The sequence below is a fragment of the Hippoglossus stenolepis genome, chromosome 12, assembly GCF_022539355.2.
Source record: "Hippoglossus stenolepis isolate QCI-W04-F060 chromosome 12, HSTE1.2, whole genome shotgun sequence".
NCBI lineage: Eukaryota > Metazoa > Chordata > Actinopteri > Pleuronectiformes > Pleuronectidae > Hippoglossus > Hippoglossus stenolepis.
In genome coordinates, this window is record NC_061494.1 from 7398977 (window position 1) to 7417681 (window position 18705).

Below are 18705 nucleotides of genomic sequence, written 5' to 3' on the forward strand. Positions count from 1 at the left end.
TTCTTAATGGACAGAGGATGACAAACACTTAAAAATATTTTTTTACAAATTTACAAATCTAACGTAGATCAATAGATACTTTTGTCATATGCTATTGACAAAAACTATATTGTGTTGATTATTGATATTGTTTTATTGCACAGCCCTTCCAGAATCCATGTTGTTGCTCCTCTTTTACTGGGCTAAATGTAAATGTAAATGTTTGAATTCCAGACTACTACGCAATCATTACCCATCCGACAATTTGTTTTAGTCATGGTACTTCTAGAGATCTTAGTCTCTAAGATGATCCACCAATGTACTACAGACATACATGTCCCCCACAGGACTGTAATCGCTTTGCAGATTAACGTTTCATCAAGAAACACCATAAAGTCCACATTTAGAGGTTTCCAGTGCTTCATAAGCTCGCCCTTTAATGCCATGACCTACGTGTGGCTTTATCATCGTTGCACAATGCAACGTCGTTGCTAAATACACCCACATCCACAGCCGCCGCCGTAACTCACACACGCTAAAAGATCAACTTTGATTAACTTACATCAAATCAGATAAATCAACTGGTCACTCTGTTGAATTAAGTCTGTTGTGATAAGAGAAAATAGGGAAATCAATCAGCTAATCAGAGCCCCTCTTAGTCTGCCAGGAGACGGACAACGACTCTTTGTCTGATCAGAGTCGGACAACTCGGGACACACAGACGCACTATCACGACAATGATGAGTTCCCTGTTCATTAACAAAATTGCTTTGACCACTGGCACAAGGTTAGGATCTTAACTCGATCACATTCACTGTGTTTGTAGTGAGCTCTGCAGTTCTGTATGAAGACTCGACCTATCAGGGCAGCTGGAGTGGTTTTTGTGTAAAACGACAACACTCCTTTTAGAAAAGTCTGGAACTTAGAAAAACTGTCTGTGTCCTACCATCCTACTGAGGCCCTGCTTATTCACTTCTCTGAATAAATTGCAGATATGCTGGAGAATCTCTCTTCTCGCATATATAAGAAAATAATAAAACATACAAACAAGTAGAATACTTAATAACGACATCTAAACCATCTCCGCCCATATCAAATACTGAGAAAAAGAAATTGAGCTCAGAGGAAAGTGCAGTTTGATAACACATTCTTTCAACTCATAACAATAAAACAAATTGTCTGCCCCTCTCTGCCAAAATGCACTCAATACTTCCAACAGAGTCAGAGATGAGAACAAGAATATGTTTTTCCATCATTTATTTTGCAAATGTGCCATAAACACTTGCAAAAAAAGAACATCTTAAAGTTGGTCCAGTAGAAAAAAACAACAAACACTTGAATGATTTAATACTTTGTTTTTCAGCTTTCAATTCTGTCAAGTGAATTTGTAGTCTATATTTAAGTCTAAATGAGGGAGCTGATTGCTACTAGGTTTTTCCCAAAGAATCTGTTTTTTCCTTTTTAACCGTACATAAATATCCAGAAATCAACCTCCTTTCCTAAAGCAAAAGCTAAGAAAGAGTAAAATGCCTGGATAGAAATTGTATCAACATCTACATAAGAAAAAAAGGGATTAGCTGACTATAAAATGTACACTTTTTAAAAATTTAACTTAAAATTCACATTCATACATAAAACTTACAAAACCTGGATCTTTCAAACCTACTAAAATAGCTTTTCTCTTCTGTTACTGTTGAAAGATCATTTTAAATTACCATAAATTTAATGGATTATTTATTTATGTATTGTCAGCATCATTAATGTCATCATCTCTGCCACATTGTTTTTGTTCTTTTTTCCAAAACTTTTTTTTTCTCTTGAATCATTTCAAAAACACATAAGTCAATAAATTAACATGCTACCTCAGTCCCTGAAAGCCAATACTCAACTGTGTTACTGAGTGAGAGTAAGACAGGTGTTTGTGTATTAAAATGTGTATCTGTGTGTGTGTGTGTGTGTGTGTGTGTGTGTGTGTGTGTGTGTGTGTGTGTGTGTGTGTGTGTGTGTGTGTGTGTGTGTGTGTGTGTGTCTGTGTGTTTGTGTGTGTGTGTGTGTGAAGAGAAGTATCGTACACGTAACCTGTTAGCGTTCCTGCCTCAAACACAACGTTAAGGTAGGAAGGGATGGGGTTATTTCAGAGTCCATACAAAAAATAATTCATTGTAAATATATAATATATATTTATACATATTTGAATATATTTACAAATATACCCAGCACTATACATTATACTGTGTATTTATTTTTCTCCAGAATAATTGGGAAGGTTTATCAAGCGAAGTGAAGAAAAAAAAAGCATCAATATTACAAAATAAACAGGAGAGCAGTTTCTATATGTGCTCTCCTCCTACTCCTCTGTTTTGTTAGTCGGAGCTCTGTCTCTCAGTCCTTTTTCCTATTTCGTCTTCCTCCTCTTGTCCCTTGTTTTAAGTTCACGTCGATCCATGTACATTCCTCCAGGAGCAAACAACAGTCTTGGAATGCCAGCCACTGGAATGGGATCACCAAACAAGTTAATGCCTCTCTGGTTACAAACATGAGAACCAAAATGAAAAGTCTGTGTATTTACATGAAGGGGGAGGAGGAAGAGGAGGAGGAGGAGGGTCCCCGGTGAAGTTCAGTCCATTCAGTCAGTAAAAAAAAACAGCTTCTGCAGGGTCCCTGTCCTCTCCTTTAAGACCACGTGTGAGCATGCCATGTGTGTGGTGTGTAACATGTGTGTGCACATGGCAGTGAGAGTCTGTGACAGCAGCGCTGCCACCGGCCCAGTCCCGTCTGGGTTCTCCTTCAGTCCACTGGGAGCCAGAGGGGTGATGGGGGGGCAGGAGGTTGGGTGCATGTCAGAGAAGGGGTCTGTGCTGCGTGTGTTTTGGGGTGTTTCGGGGTAGAGAGTGCGGGGGAGGAGGGGGGTTTCATGTTTTGACGTTTCCGTTGATGTGCTGGTACTTGGGGAGGCAGGGCTCGTCTGGTAACGGGTCGTGGGAAAACACGGAGTCGTCACTGGAGGAGCAGGAGCTGCGAGTGTCGGGGAAGCTGGGGGAATACTGCTCTGTGGGGGCGCACAGGTCCAGATACTCCTGCAGACACAGGGAGAGAGAGAGAGAGAGAGTCGTTTTACACTCAGACACCAGCTCATGTGTTATGAAAAAAGTAAGAAATGCTTCAAAGTAGTGAGGGGCAAAGACCCAGAGCAAACAAGAGAACATAAATATAGAGGTGAAACCCAGTCAACAAGAACAGGGACTTTCCAGAGGAGGGTGAGAGAGGTGGAGGAGGAGAGTATCACCTTTATTATGATATTTATCTAAATCATAGAAAATCTCCCTGACAGGATTTATGAAACAGAGCAGAGCAAATAATCTTAAACTAGATACTATGAAAAAATATTATCAGGGATAATAAGTCATAGATTGAATGTTGGATCGCTGACTGATCCAGTGCAGGATGAAGATAGCAGGGTTGATCTAATTGCGGTTTTAGTCCACGATATAACAGCTTGATGTGGTTGGGAAGTTAAGGACGAGAGGATAGAGAAGTTTAGGCCTTTACAGCATCCCCTCACATCACTCAAGTTCAATCCAAACCAATGAGACATCTGACACCGAAACGCCCGACATAAATGCAGTAAGAGGGCTGGAAGAAATAAAGGCACTGGCAGAGGACGAAAACCCCAAGAAATCCTGTTATTAATTTTTGACTCGGCCCCAGCGCTGTTAAGTTGTTTTGGTCTTCATGTCGGCTGAGGCACCATTTCTTTTTCTTTTTTTTTCTCCCCCCTCGTCTTTCATGGCTGTTTTTGGGAATAGTTGTGAGGAAGAAGAGTTTTTTGGGGTTTTCTAGAAAATGAGCCCTGGCCTCCATTTTCCCAGCTCGACACGGGGAGGCTCACATTACTAAAAACGTACAACATCTGCCAGCGGTTTGGGGCAGAGGAAAGGAGGGGGGAGGAGAAAGGCAAGAAAAAAAGCCACTTTATTCCATTTCAAATGTTCAAGCTCAATGTTGGACTTTTTTGGCATAAATTCACGAAGTTCCAGCTCCGGAGCAGACGAGCCCTGACAGCTTTCCATTGACAGCCTCTTTTCACGTCGGCACGTGGATATTGCAAAAGACAAGACGGGGAATGGAAAGAAACACTGGCCATTATAGGAAGCGAGGCATGGATGTGATGATTGGGCAACTTCACTGGGCCATGGCGGCCATGTTGGCCTGGATCAAATCATCTGGCCATTTTTTCGGCCACCATTTAGAACTCATGTCAGCAACATGGCTGCTAATGCTACTTGTGCTTTCAGCAGAATTGTGCTGAACCACACAGGCCCTGGCAGGAGAGTGATTTGGTTTGGATTGAGGAGCATGTTACTATGTGTAGGAATGTATCATATTATTCAGTCTTACTGTTGTGAAATACTGGACATTGCCAGGAAATTATACTGTTTGCGTAGCATGGTTCCTGACCACCCTGAATCCTGGAACCCCGTGTTATAACGATCTGTGCGCAGGAGAACGACAGAGCTGCACTCACCTCGTTGGTGTTGAGGGTGAGGATGCGATCCAGATCCTCTACTAGCTGCTTGAAAGTGGGTCTCTGGGAGGAGATGGCATGCCAACAGTCTTTCATCATCATGTACCTGAGAGAAGTAAAATCCGTATTAGTTAAATGAAAGAAGACGAATGGATGGAAGGAGACAGAATACAGTGTTGTAGGCTTTATTCAGTTTGTCCAAACTCAAGCTGCGGCGCTCCTCGTCTACCTTGTCCTCACGTTTGAAAATCTGTTGAATGATTAATACCTCTGGGCCCAGGAGTCTCCATATTGAATCAATGATCTCTCACTTTCTCACATTTTGACAGACTGCTGCTGAACACACCTCCCAGTGCTTTGTCTTTCTTTCACTGCTCTACTCTGTTCTCCAGTGTGGCACCGTGGCAGAACTGGGCCATTGTCCACTGACAGATTGTGAATGAGGACACTGATAGCAGCCAGTCACAGCTGTGCAGAGCCCCTGACCGAGTGGACACAGAGCCCCAGAGTCATGGATCTGATGGCGACTGGGATGGGGCCGACTCTCGTTGTAAGGGCGAGTGTGTGTTTGGGTCTCAGCTCGGTTAGGGAAGATGCCAGTTTGGCAGAGATGAGCAACACTTACAGTTCGTTGGTGCAGTTGCCAGGCTTGTCCATGCGATGGCCCTCTTTGAGCAACTTGAAAAGCTCTTCGACGGGGATGCCAGGGTAGGGCGAGCCCCCGAGGGTGAAGATCTCCCACATCAGCACCCCAAATGACCAGCTGGTCAGAGAGAAACAGAGATATGTATTATTAATAATCAATTCATGACACGACAAGAATGACAATGAAACAGTAGGTTTTGTGTGTAAGTAGCGCTCAAGAGCTTCCAGCGTAATTTAAACAACATTAGCCCTGTTGAGTGTCACTTTCCTTTAACCTACAGATAACTTACAGAGACTCGCTGAACCAAAGTTTGGAAACAACTTCAACAGCGTGACAACAGTGGTGTCAATGCCCTCTTTCTGCCGTCCGGTGGCTTGTGGCGCAAACCCACTCGCAGTGCCATTCTGGCCCTGATCTCAATGCTGGCTTTTGTGCCGGGCTGGCCTGTCACACAGGCTGCCATTGTCTGCTCACACCACACCAAAACAAACAGTAGACCACCCACAGCAGAATAAAAGAGGAGGGACAGGTCCGGTTATGTCCAGTGAATATTAACTATTAACTACTTCCTCATAGCAGGATCCGGTAGTTAAATATCAGCGATTCCATGCCGCTGATTTTCCATTGCTGCAGACCATGCTGCATGTTTATATCACAGACCCAGAGGGTTTCAAATGAATCATGCCTGCCCTGACAGCACGATTGATTCAGGTCCACACAAAAGGGCTGAATTATAACACGCGGACACATTTATAAACATGAATGTGCACATGCACGTTATGCCAGCCATGGGCCATGTTAGTGGTCCAGCCAGGCAAAGTCGGCATGGACAAGCAGGTCTGCTGTTTATCAGCTCGTCCATCTGTTTACACAACCAGGCCCAGGGTTTGGCCTGGCCTCTATCACAGGGTTGTATCTCTCCGCTTGTTGACACACTCATCTCTCCTTTCTGTGCTACTTTGTGAGTGTCTCTCAGCGCTCGTCAACATGTCGGGACCGCGCAGCTTTGTGTCCACCTGCAACCAACCATGACTCGCCAAATAAACAAGCACGCCAACATGCTACGGGTCACTTTCACAGACCTGGAATTCAACCTCGCACGAGTGTTATTTCTGTAGGACTATATCCTGGAGTCATACCTCATTACGCCCATATCTCATTTAATTAGGGGGTTCTCTGCTGCCGATGTTGATGATATTGACCCGAAAAGCAACATGAATATAAAATGACAGAGAACCACTCGATACATGTGCACGCATCAGTGGATCTGATCAAAACATAATGATTCGAGGCTCTGGAACGTGGTGTAGGAGCTGAAGGAACTTTTGTATTTCTTGGTTATGGGGAGGGATCAGACCCCCCACCACTAATCCTGGTAATGACTCCATGTGTCTGGGCTTGAGCGACAACTCTTAACTCTTAGCCGAGTCCCCGGGGCACATTTGTCAAAACAACAGGGGGCGAGTTTCATTGGAATTCATGTATTCATTTAATCTGATGTCATGTATGGATCGCCTGTGCCTCTGGTGATGTTTGAGCGTGAGCACACCCACCCTCCATCCCACCCCCCCCGCCCAACACCTCTCCTCATCTTCCCTCTCCCTTCACGTGCCACATGAAAAAGCCAATTACTAAAAGTGAGTGATGAAACATAATTAGCAGTGAGCTGGGAGAAAGGACTACAGTAGCCACTTGGTGCCTCCTGCACTCCCCCGGTTTATTGATTGGTGCTGTGCTAAGGTACATGAAGGGCATCATGTGTACGTACACATATTATTTATGTGCACAAACACACCCACACACAAACATGGACAGTGCAGATATACTCTATCCAAGTCCTTAACTGGATGATTGCTAGATTCTGTGTGCTACTGGTGTATGACTCACACACACAAATTCTCCTTTCCCAGGGGTCAACATGTAAGGCATTTATCTAATTGCCACATGCACTTTCTGCCGCCAGTGTCTGGAGCCGAAACTTCAAACAACACTGTCAGAATGCATAAGACTCAAACACCAAAAAGAGAGGGACGCGCTCCCTTTGTTCTGTTTTTAGAATGAGTGCTCTTCAACTTAAAAAAAAAAGAAAAAGGGACAGAGACGGGTCAGCAATTCACATAGCAGATGAATGAAATTAAGAACGATGGGGTGAAAGGAGGGGGGAGGGGGGAGATTATTTTGATAGTGGAACAGCTCCAAAAAACGATGAGCCTCATGTTCAAAGTGTTGCTGAATGAAGAGAGGAGAGCGAAGACGGGACGGCTGGCAGGAGGAGTTTGAGGGGGTGGTTGTAGGGAGAGCGAGGCCCGGACTGGAGGCGCTGCAGTATTGTTGCGTTTATACATGTGTGGAGGCCCAAAAGGAGGGGAGACTTCCGAGCCGAGCCGGAGGAGCGAGGGGTGAGGTGGTGGGAGAGGAGGTGCTTGGTGGGCTCTGGGCTCCTTCCAGGGCCCTTTGAAGCCGGTCAGATTAGTAACACGGCATTGACTACAAGTCTAGCGTGAAATCCTCACTTTTGCCACAGACTGGCCAGCGTTGGCCCCTTTTAACCAGTCAACCCCCTCGCATCTAACATTTACCAGCACTGCACCAAAAACACCTCACCCACTCCTGAAAAACAACCCTCGGAATCTGACTGCAGGCTACAAGAAACAGGCTGGGCTCCACATTCAGTCTCAAAAACAGCATGAAATAGATAGTTTACTGTGTTAGATAAGATTTTTTTTGTCATCACAGATGTGTAGCAGTTTGTTTAATACTTACACGTCACTCTGGTGTGTGTAGACCCGGTCAAACAGCGCCTCTGGAGCCATCCATTTTACCGGGAGTCGACCCTGAGGACACACACAGGTGAAGGATCAGCCAAATTCTACACACACACACACACGAACCCAGACACACACACACCACCTCGGAACACTTTCCTTTCTGTCCCGTTCAGCATATTTGAATTCATTTACTGCTAAAAGATCTCATTACTCCTGGAGAGCCTGGGGAATACGACACTAGGCCCCAGCAGTATAGAGCCTGTCTGGGAGGAGGATTTCCCAGAGGAGCATTTAGATTGTTAATGCAATAGAGCTGATAAACAGGGTCACAGATAAAGAGAGTTTATCTCCATGTGCCATTAAAACACTGGCTGGGAAGCTAAGCACGGCTCACAGGGCAGCCTCGATCAATATCTGTGTGGCAGCCTACGGGCAAGAACACTCACACACTCAGTTATAAAGAAGCAACATCTAAATACATCCTTATAAAATAGATTTTTTTTTTTATTACTGCTTTAAATACGAATGAGAAAACAAGTTGAACATATATTACATAACATATTATCACAGGGAAATATGACAATAGTATGATCACTGAAAATGGCCCCTTTCCTATTTGACTGAAGAAAAAAGTGTGGCACCACAATGACACCTCTGTCAGTGATCATCATTGTAGCTGCTGTCATTTTCCTGATCATCAGTACCAGCAACATCATTGCGTATTGTTGTTGTTGTTATTGTCAGATAGTTCTCAGCATGACGATGAAAAGGCAACCATGCATGCTAAATGAGGATGTGCAGGCAGCGCTGCTCTACGGTGGGAAATATAGACACTTTGGAGATGTCAATTGTGTTTACGCCGCTCCCCACTCTCTCTCTTTCTCACTCAATCTCTCTCTCTCTCTCTCTCACTGGTTCTCTCGCTGGCTAATTGTATAAGTGTCTGTGGAAGCAAAGGAACAAGAGACTGAGGGATAAACAAGGCAGAGTCTCCAGAAGCACTACATTCACAGGCTGCCTGGGAACCCGCGGCTTCTGCCAAGACACCAGCCGAGGGAGAGAGTGAGACAGAGAGATGAGGGATTCAGAGAAAAAGAGAGAAAGACGGGGTGGTCTAATCTCACACCGCGTCTCCTAAAGACATCCCACTCCCTCAGCGTGCAGCATGCGGGTCGAGGACTCACATTGGTCGTCTTTTTATAGTAGTCGATGTTGTGGACGTCCCTGGCCAGGCCGAAGTCAGCAATCTTCATGACGTTGCTCTCTGTGACCAGGACGTTCCTGGCTGCCAGGTCTCTGTGTATACACTGGGATGGAGAGAGTGAGGAATGGGGGGGGGACAAGAGGAGACAAAAGAGGGGAGGAGGACACAGAGTGGAAAAAGTGAGGGGAAGGAGAAGAATATGACAGTTACCTCATACCATAAATAAATCAACTCAGAAACAGGTGTACACTTAAATTGGAATGGTCTTTAAATGTTTGTGATGCAAGTAATGGTGCAGAAATCTCCTGCACAGAGGTAACACTTGACTGAATAACATGACGCCACAGCGACTGCACCAACAAGAACATGTCTGGATAAGTAAAGATTCCACACATACTTTGCCGCATACTGTAAACGGCCGGAGTGTGTGCATCAGTGCGCATGTGCAAGTATGTATACGTGAGTGTGTGTGTGTTTGTGTGTTTGTGTGTGTGCGCGCTCTGTCACATTCCAACAGTGAGAGGGAGCGTGAGGCTGCGTTTGGCCAACATGGCTGTACCCCCATTGTGAAAACTTCATAATTCTCCCACACAGAGGGGCTTTTGTTGTGGAATGAGAGACAATGTGGGGATTGGGCAGAGGGTCAGCGTAGTGTTTTTAGGAGACAACATTCCCACAGTGACGCACAAGCAAGCTTACAATGCAAAAACCTCCCTGGGTACAGCACATCAAAACACTGTGTGGACTGCCTGCAGAGGGGGATCTGACGTGAGGACAGGACTTTGCTTGTGTGTTTGCGTGTGTCGTCCCCTTACCTTCTGCGATGCTAGGTACTCCATGCCCCGTGCCACCTGGTACGTGCAGGAGACCAGATCTTTGAAAGTGAGCTGTTCGTCTGAGACGCGGGCGATGTCGTAGGAGTATTCCATGCCAGGGGGCCGACGGGCTCGGAGGTACTCCCTGAGGTTGCCTTTGGAGGCGTACTCCACTATCACATAGAGGGGGCCTGCGGTGGAGAAAAGACTCACATTACCTTCTGAACACGGTTATAAATTATTCCTTTTGAGAGAAAGCGGCACTGAACAAAATTCAGGGTGAATATTGCATGGAATACATAAAGAACAGACACCTCTCTTTTGAATGTTAAGACAATTTCTGTTCTGTTCTGTTTCAGTTCTTTATCCACTCTTCACATCTAATTAGAATCCACCTGAATGACATTCGAATGGCTTCTAGCTTCCTCCAAAGAGCAAAAGCACCTTGACATACACGACCTGTCTGATGTGGTCTGATGACACACTTCATGAATTTGTTTGAAGCATGCAGCAACCTTTAGTACAATATTGTGGAGAGTTAAAGTTAGGGTTGGTAATCCTGGAAAAGCTAGCAAGAGCAGGCTACCCTTGTGCTACTCACCCTCTTGTGTACAGGCCCCCAAGAGATTAATGATGTTCTTGTGTTTGCCGATCATCTTCATCATCTCCATCTCTGACACCAGGTCGGACAGGTCTTTCTCAGTGGCGTCATCTAAGAAACAGAAGAAGATGGATGAGCGTTGTCAGACCAAACTCAGCAAAAACAAACACACCACTCCTGTCTTCCCTTTAACCCTTTGGACTCTGGACTAGGGGGCTGCCCTCCCAATTCAGACAACACCCTGTTTTGTTGGTGCGTCTGAATAAGTGCGGCCGAAGGACAATGTGGGCTAAAGTTACGGCAGGGGAGCGAGGGAAGCTCCTCATGCAGACTACAGAGGCATCCTTTCAGTGCCAGGAGGAGGGAGGAGGAATTAAAGAAGCTCAATCTGGATTCATTATCTGCTGCACAGGCTACTTTTTCATGGGGCTGATTGAGGCGGTGCAAGTCAAAATGGCATAGCCTGCATTCCTGTGCACCATTACCTTACCTGAAGTGGTTCTTTCCCTTGTCAAGGTGGGTCCGATGGCCTGCTGCTGTACCTGATCTCACCCCCCAACCAACCTCAAACCAACCCAGCGCCCCCTCCTGCTGCTTTCATTAATCACTCCAGTGCTGCTAGTGTGACTTGCCTCTTTGTGTGGGCGCTGACTGAGCTTCAGCCAGCTGCTGCTCTGAGGTCAGGTATGTGACCGCCCCTAACCCTCACCTACCCAACCCGCCTCCCCCAAGCCGTCACTCAGCAGCCACAAATAATGAATAATAATGGCAGCCCCAGGCTCCGCCTTGCCCTTTTTCCTGAACCCTCACTAGAGGATAAATCACCTATAAAATTTACTCAGGTTGCCCACAAGACATAACAAAGCAGTGTACAGTATATTTCATCCCATTGGTGTGATGTTAAACATGAGCCTGACGTTTACCATTACAGCCTCAGTGTGATTGTGCACCGGAACAACTTACCTTTCAGCATCTTGACGGCGACAGTCATGGGTTCCTTAGATTTGTCCTTATCGATGCCCAGGGCCTCTGCCATTACAACTTGGCCAAAGCAGCCTTCACCGAGGGGTTTGCCCAGGGTCAACCTGCAGCCGCGAGACAGCAACGCAGAGCCAAACACAAGGAAAAACAGACAGGATGTTGATTAGCTGCTGGAACACAAATTAAAAACTAGGACCGTGGCATCGATTCCCTAACTGTGCAGAAACAAACAGGTTAGATAGAGAGTAAGATTGACAAAGGGAAAGAAACCAGGCACCAAGCCAGTTTCTCAACCTCACCCTGTCTTTTTTTTACTCGATAAATCTCCCTCTGTTTCAATCTGATTGTGTCTGTGTGAGTGCTTTATTGGCGCAGTGACTGCAGCCCGTGCCAGGGCAGTAGGTAGGAAGGCAGACGTGGCAACGATAATCACCTGATAAAGCCAGCGAGAGGCTCTCATTTATAAAGTCTTTACCCTGCCCTGGCATGCTCCAATATACACTCTTTACAAGTCATTACACAGGCCTTAGCTTAGCCCCAACACATTAGCCTGTGATGGATGGAATGCTGGCTTTGTGTTTCCATACAGGTGCATCTGACTTCAGTACCAGATGGAAATTTAAGTACTATTTTAATGTCAAAATAGATGGTGTGTTAAACTTAATGTCCTAACTTCATTACACTATCAACTACAATTATCACTACAATTATCTATCACAGCGACGGCACCAACCTGACCTCAGTTAGCAATCCCTGGTGTTTTTTTATTTGATTGACAGGTGTTGGTCCCTTCCCTAAGGCTTAGTATCCTGGCTATGTAAACAATCACGCTGCGCACCGCAAAGACGAAGGCCCGAGGTCGGCGCCCTGCCATAGTAACACAATCCCCTATCTGTCCGCACATGCTCGCCACGCTCAATGGCAGCCATTCTGTCCATCCAGCCACACATAATCAATGTTATTTTTCCTCCACGCAAACTGCAAACGTTAGCATTCCTCTGTGTTCTGCAATCCCACCATGATCCCTCAGGCGCTGGGATGACAGGCGGGGAATAAAGACCCAAACACAGAGCTGTATTCAGCCTAGACAAAACATCCCTTTTGGTTGGTTCATCAATTACAATCAAAATCTTTTCACCACGATGCCATTCTGCATGTGCGCAGAGAGTCAGGATGGATTTTTCTTTTCCACTGATGAGGGATGATAAAATTTATGATTCCAGCTCTTTTACAACCATTTTAACAAAAGACAGACATTCATGTTTATGCCTTGGGATTTTCCCCTTGTCTTTCAAAACCAGAGGCCTCGAGTAGGTATTAAACTCCTGTAACCTTCGCTGTTCCATTAAATCCAGCCTGAAGCTTATCACTGGCCACTGCAACTGTGACTAACCGAAACCTCAGCGGCGCTAAGTCCTCTGGTATGAAACTGAGCAAACACTCCTCGCCCAAACATGCAGATGAAAGCGGCGAGTTGCAAACCACTAATTAGCACAGCACCATTCCTCGTCATCAGAAGCATGCGTGTGTGTGTGTGTGTGTCTGTGTGTGTCTGTGTGTGTCTGTGTGTGTGTGTGTGTGACTATGTGTGAGTGAGAGTGTGATGTAGCAGAGGTTGTAATGGAGAGACAGGGGGCAGGACGGGGCCGGGGGGCCAAGTTCAGGTCGTTTTACTACAGCAGCAGCCACCACAACCATTATTCACTGGGTAATCGTGATTGTCTGCTGTCTATCAGTGTTAATGACACTCTTTACCTACGACAATACTTATCTCCTCATTTAGCAGCTGACATACAATCAAACAGATGCTCATCGTGTTAATTTTGCCGTTATCCACTATTGAAATGCACCTTTAAGCCAAAGATAGCTGAAGAAAAAGGGTGTAGCACTGAAAGTTGTCAAACTGTCTGCAGGCCTTGAATTTCAATCTGAGTGAGTTATTAGAAATATCTCTTTGATAATCACATAAAAGTGGAGGAGCAGATCAGCATTTGAAAGACTTCAAGCTGGAGCTGAATCAGGTTCACATAATGATGTATTATGCATTTCATAAAATGACTTGCGATCAGGACAAGGCCAGATTCACTATTTCTCGTGCTAGAAATCGACCACAAGTCAGTGAAACCAGCAGAAATCGTTGCATATTTTCATATTGTCTTTAACAGACAAAATTTGTTATATAGTTTCACTGTAAAATAAATTAAGAGTACATATAACCAATGAGCATCCCTCACCTGTCTCGGGAAAACTCCCAGCGTGGATCCTCAGGAAGGTCGTACTCAGGGATCGGGTCGTCGTGCGCCGAGCTCCGACGTGTCGTGATGCGTACCAGCGGCGTACTAGAGTTCATGGAAGAGCTCGAGTCTGCCGACACCTACAGGAAGAGAAGTATTGGCTGATCACCGGAGTCTGGGTTCATAGGTCAGCTAAAGCTCTAAGACATCACCAGAGGAGTTCGGAGTAAATGAGTGAATATTTGATTGACTGTGGTATTTCTTACTGGTTAATATGGAACATTAATGTGTCAAGTATATATCCTTAATTTTAATGGTTTAACATTAGTGTAGAGTCTGTCTCAGGGCCAGAGATTATTTCAGTTGGCATTTAGAAGCCTCGCCTCTGTCCCGAGGCTCATCTGGCCTCTCTCCAGCCTAAACTTACCTTGACACAGGAATCAAGTCTCGTCGCAGAATGAAATCCAACATTTCACCTTTTAGTTATTGAAGGAAAAGCATGGCTCACACACAGAGAAAAAAAGCTCTGGCTGCATTTTGAGGCAGCAGTGCTTACTTGCTTAAAAATGCCTGCATGCCTTCTAAATGAGGCTAAGGTGGATTGTTTAAAATATCGTAACAGCATACTACACGCTAAAATATGAGTGATACATGTTTTTCCACCCATGCAGCTTTCATTATATTTTGCAGCATTACCCTCCTATATTCATGTATATTTGCAGTCTGTCATTGTTTTTCTGCAGCAGGCCTGCAGTGCAGTGTGTTGTTCTCCTCTAGGGGTGTTAGATGCCTTTAGAACTCTTTATCTACTTTCTGTTACCTGGCGGCGCAGAGGTATCTGCTTGCTCAGTTTGTGCACTGCCGGTTGGCCACCAAAGTCCGGTTTCTTTGCCGTGTTCCTCATGCGGCACACCACCACGATGCCCACCATGCAGGCAATGAGGAAGACGCCCGCGCAGTATATAGCGATCTCCACGTAGTCAGGGGAGAAGGGTCCTGCTCTTTTCTCGAGGGCTGAGGGAAATAAAGATGGACGTCAGGAAAAGAAAGTCGGAGTTAATCACTCTTGCACACACGCACACATGACTGACACACAGGCACATTCTTCATTTGAACACACATGGGTATCAGACAGACAAACACAGAGACAGATGCTCTCGGAGATGACTCATGCGTTAATATGATCACGACTGGCGGGCAAACTCAACAAAATGATTTTGTAGCATCCTCCACTCGCTCTATTCTTTGCCAACGAATACGTTTTGAACCTAACAGGCCTGTACAGGGATTAAGAGTCTAAACAGATTATAAATCTTCACTCAGGCCTGCATATGTCTGCACTCTGTGCTAACCTTCAAAACACGCGAGCATAAACACAGACCCACGGACAACAGAACAATATGCGTTCCACTTCAAAAACGCAAACAAGGGAGAGCGGTGTCCTTCGTGGATGTATATATGGCCTGAACTTCCTGTCGAGGAAATGAGTAGAGTTCGTGTGTGTGTGTGCATGTGTGTGTGTTTGCCATATAAATGGACTGTTCCATAATGCATAGCCCTCCAGACCACAAACAAGGCTCTTGTGCAGCACAGCCAGCCGAGCAGCCCGTCAGCCAGCTGGAGGTGAAGCTCTATATAGGAACCTTTCTCCTGTCTGCCTCGTATCTGCCGGTCCACAAACCGTAGCACACGCGCAGAAGCAACAGCCTTGATGGTGCCACTGGTGCGCATAGAGCAAATCAAGGCCAATAAATATCCCATATTACTCCCAAAGGAAATGGCTTGTCTGTGATCATTATGATGTCTTGTTTACAGACAAAACAAAACTATTATCTCATTACAATATAAAGCGAGCGCTGTCTGTTAAGCCCCGCAGACACTCATCTACTCTCATCGATCTCATTTAATGCCCACTCTACTTTTGGCCAGAACTCTCGCAGAAACGTTTGTTCTGTTTTGCCTGGAGTGAACTTGAGCAGACTCCCACACCGAGTTTGATGTATCTGATCCTTCGGTATGCATAATTACAGACCAGACATACAGTGACAGACAAAAATAGGATAAAACAAGTTGACAAATGGGAACACACACACACACACACACACACACACAAATGGACAAACATTTGCATGCACGAGATTCATCGTGCAGTGGCAGAGAGGTTTGGCCCTGATAATCGAGAAAGTCAAGCCAACTTGAAGCAAGTGTTGAGCTTTAGCTTTCGACCTTTATTTCAAGAGGAAATAAGGATCTTAAAAGTAGGCAATTATCAGAGCCAGGAAATAAGTGGAGAAACATTTTGAGGCGTAAGTGAAATGCATGTGTTTTTTTTACATGCAGAACTGAAGTGTGGCACTGAAAAGTTTTCCCCAAGGAGCAGGAGAAAGATGTAACAGAGGGAAAAGAGGAGGCGGGAGACAAACCCTCCCCTGCTTCGGGAGTCTGGAGACACTCGAGCTGCTCTGGGAGCTCCACTTCCGCCTGAGAGTTATAATAAGTCTTCTGCTAACTACCCCGTTATCTGCTCTGAGCTTTCAACAGCTCGCCAATCCCGATAATATCACGGAATATATGCTCCTTGCTCTTACGTTACATTGTTTTGGATCATGACTGTGATGGTTCATCTGATATTTGAGCAGCAGCGTGCCGGTGGGAGGGTTTGCCTTCCGTAGAGGTCAATGCAATTACATAATCAAACTGTTTTAGACAAGAAAATAAAAAGAGAAAGGAAAGTTTTCAAGTGTATATACCTGGAAGCACCGTCAACCAAGCAGTGTGATAGGAGATCCCAATAGAATTACCCGCCAAGCACGTATACTCCCCAGCATCTTCAAATGTTACATTGGGCAAGTAGAGAACTTCTATCTCCTTATCTGTGGTGTTAACACCTGCGGTCTGGGAGGGGAGAAGAGGAGGAAGAGCAGGAGGAGGAGGAAGAGAGGGTCAAAGATCAGGGAGGAAGAGTCACAGAGAAGGATGAGGGAGGACAGAGAAAGAGAAACAAAATGAGACCCACAGCACCAGGAGAGAAATAAGAGGAGCTGGATGACGTCCGTCGTTGAGTTCCCATCTAGAGCAAAGGATTATGGGATTTTCCATGGGTGGGTAGGAGGAGGCTTCATAAACAAAGACATGGATAGAGCCCAGTATGCCACCAAAACACAGGAAAATGGAGTCAATGCACCAAAAATAAAAAATAAAAAACCCAAAAGGTTCCCATCACCAACAGAACCTGCTAAGAGAGACCAGTCCACACACTGGAGTGGTCACATGCATAAACAAACACAGAGAGCATGGAGAGCACTGCACTGCAACACCATACACCATCTTGACACAGCTTGCTACACAGGTGGAGATAGATAAAACTTAAAGATAAGAAAGAAGGGAGAGGTGAGACCAAGCTGTGACAATTTCAGAGTGTAGGTATGCAGGTCGGAGCAGTGCTTCCATGGCTGAACCCGGTCTCTACAGTGGAGGGAGCAGCTGAAACACAAGAGGTCCAACATTAAGGGGGAAGAGAGGGTCTGTGAACCCCAGGACCACCAAGAGACCACAGGCGGGATCACCACCACAGCACAGCAGGTCAGGGACGAGGCCCAGGAAACCACACCGGGAGGGAGGGTAGATGGGGCGGGGTCTCAGGGGGTTACCTGGGATGACAGTCAGCCAGCCTGACTGGTTGGCCTCGCCTATATAATTGGAGACTTTACAGATATACTCTCCGGCATCGTCCTCGGTCACGTTGGTGAGGGTGAGCACCTCCACGTCCGAGCTGTTAATGCCTGAACGCTGCAATCCACACATATACACGTCAAGACTTCAACATGGTAAATCTAAATAAATACGTAGAATAAATCAGACAGGCATGCAAACATTGTGACTACAGCTACTGCATATGGATATCTGCAGGAGAGAAGAGACAGCAGGAATCACCACCAAGAGCCAGGATGGAAAAGACCTATCAGCTAATAAGGAAGGAAATGTAATGATTAGTTCCTGATACAGTCTGAGCTTTGAAATTTATCCGAAACACCTGAAACCAAGAAAATAAAAACAAGAGGGAAGGATTTGATTCTAATCAAGAGGATTAAACTGAAAAAAAGAGGAAGAAAAGGAATGTACCTTTAGCACCCGGACGTAGGGGTGTCCATCTGGGCCATAGCGACTGCCGTTCTGAGTGATGTGTTTCAGCCACTGGATGTGAGGCTGGGCGTCGCTGTAGACCTTGCAGACAAAGCGGGCGTCCTCTCCCACATTCACCGTGGTGTTGGCCGGGAGACCAGCCTGGAGAATGGGCCGATGAGGTGAGCGCTCTGTCGGTAGCGAGGAAAATGTTGGTGTTAACGTTCAAAGATGGAAAGTGTTTCGAAAACTGGGTACTACCTTCGAAAAACCAGGTAAATCTGACACCTTTAACAAAGTGCCAACCGTGAGAGAACTGCAGAACTGCATGTACTGTGAGTGTGAATGTTTCCCAGCAACCCTGACAGTTAAAATCGTGACTGCGCCTCGTTCTTATCTCTGAAGCATTTAAAGGCTTCACACGAGCGTTTTATCTCGGAAACAAAAATAACTGCAGGAGATGGAAGAGGACTCCTCCTGAAGCCGGGTGTGTATGTTGCATATGAGTGACTAAACTACATCATGCACCAGTGTTGGAAGTGAAACACCTTGGTAGCACCCCCACATCCATCCAGCTCTGTGCATTCTCTTACATGCAAACATTTGGCCCGCGAATCCAAACAGAGCGAGACCTGTTGAACAATGCTCCCTTTCAAAACACTGCAAGGCCTTCACAACCACACGGATGAGCCCACCAACCCCCACACGGACGGCAACCACCCGCTGCCACCCCACACGCACACACACATAATGACATCACTCAGCCTTGGGCAATGCAGTGACTTTCCAAAACAAAGCCTTAAGGCTTAAGGAAGGTGCAGTGAATTCAT

General features: G+C 45.7%; 1 protein-coding gene across 5 annotated transcripts in view; it reads right to left on the reverse strand.

Annotated features, from left to right (window-relative positions):
• Window positions 1–1221: 1221 nt before the first annotated feature.
• The window catches only part of fgfr2 (fibroblast growth factor receptor 2), a 38061-nt gene continuing 20577 nt past the window's right edge, over window positions 1222–18705 (reverse strand). For 2 of the 5 annotated variants that reach the window (XM_035172289.2, XM_035172285.2), the window contains 12 exons: window positions 17876–18066; window positions 16504–16648; window positions 14568–14767; window positions 13754–13893; window positions 11502–11623; window positions 10539–10649; window positions 9938–10128; window positions 9103–9225; window positions 7914–7984; window positions 5130–5267; window positions 4505–4610; window positions 1222–3056 (listed from right to left, as the gene is read on the reverse strand). In XM_035172289.2, the coding sequence (XP_035028180.1) occupies window positions 2892–3056; window positions 4505–4610; window positions 5130–5267; window positions 7914–7984; window positions 9103–9225; window positions 9938–10128; window positions 10539–10649; window positions 11502–11623; window positions 13754–13893; window positions 14568–14767; window positions 16504–16648; window positions 17876–18066 (1703 nt within the window). In that variant the 3' untranslated portion in view covers window positions 1222–2891. Of the gene's footprint in view, window positions 3057–4504; window positions 4611–5129; window positions 5268–7913; window positions 7985–9102; window positions 9226–9937; window positions 10129–10538; window positions 10650–11501; window positions 11624–13753; window positions 13894–14567; window positions 14768–16503; window positions 16649–17403; window positions 17543–17875; window positions 18067–18705 lie in introns of all 5 variants that reach the window. The other 3 variants (XM_035172288.2, XM_035172287.2, XM_035172286.2) reach the window with 3 other exon arrangements.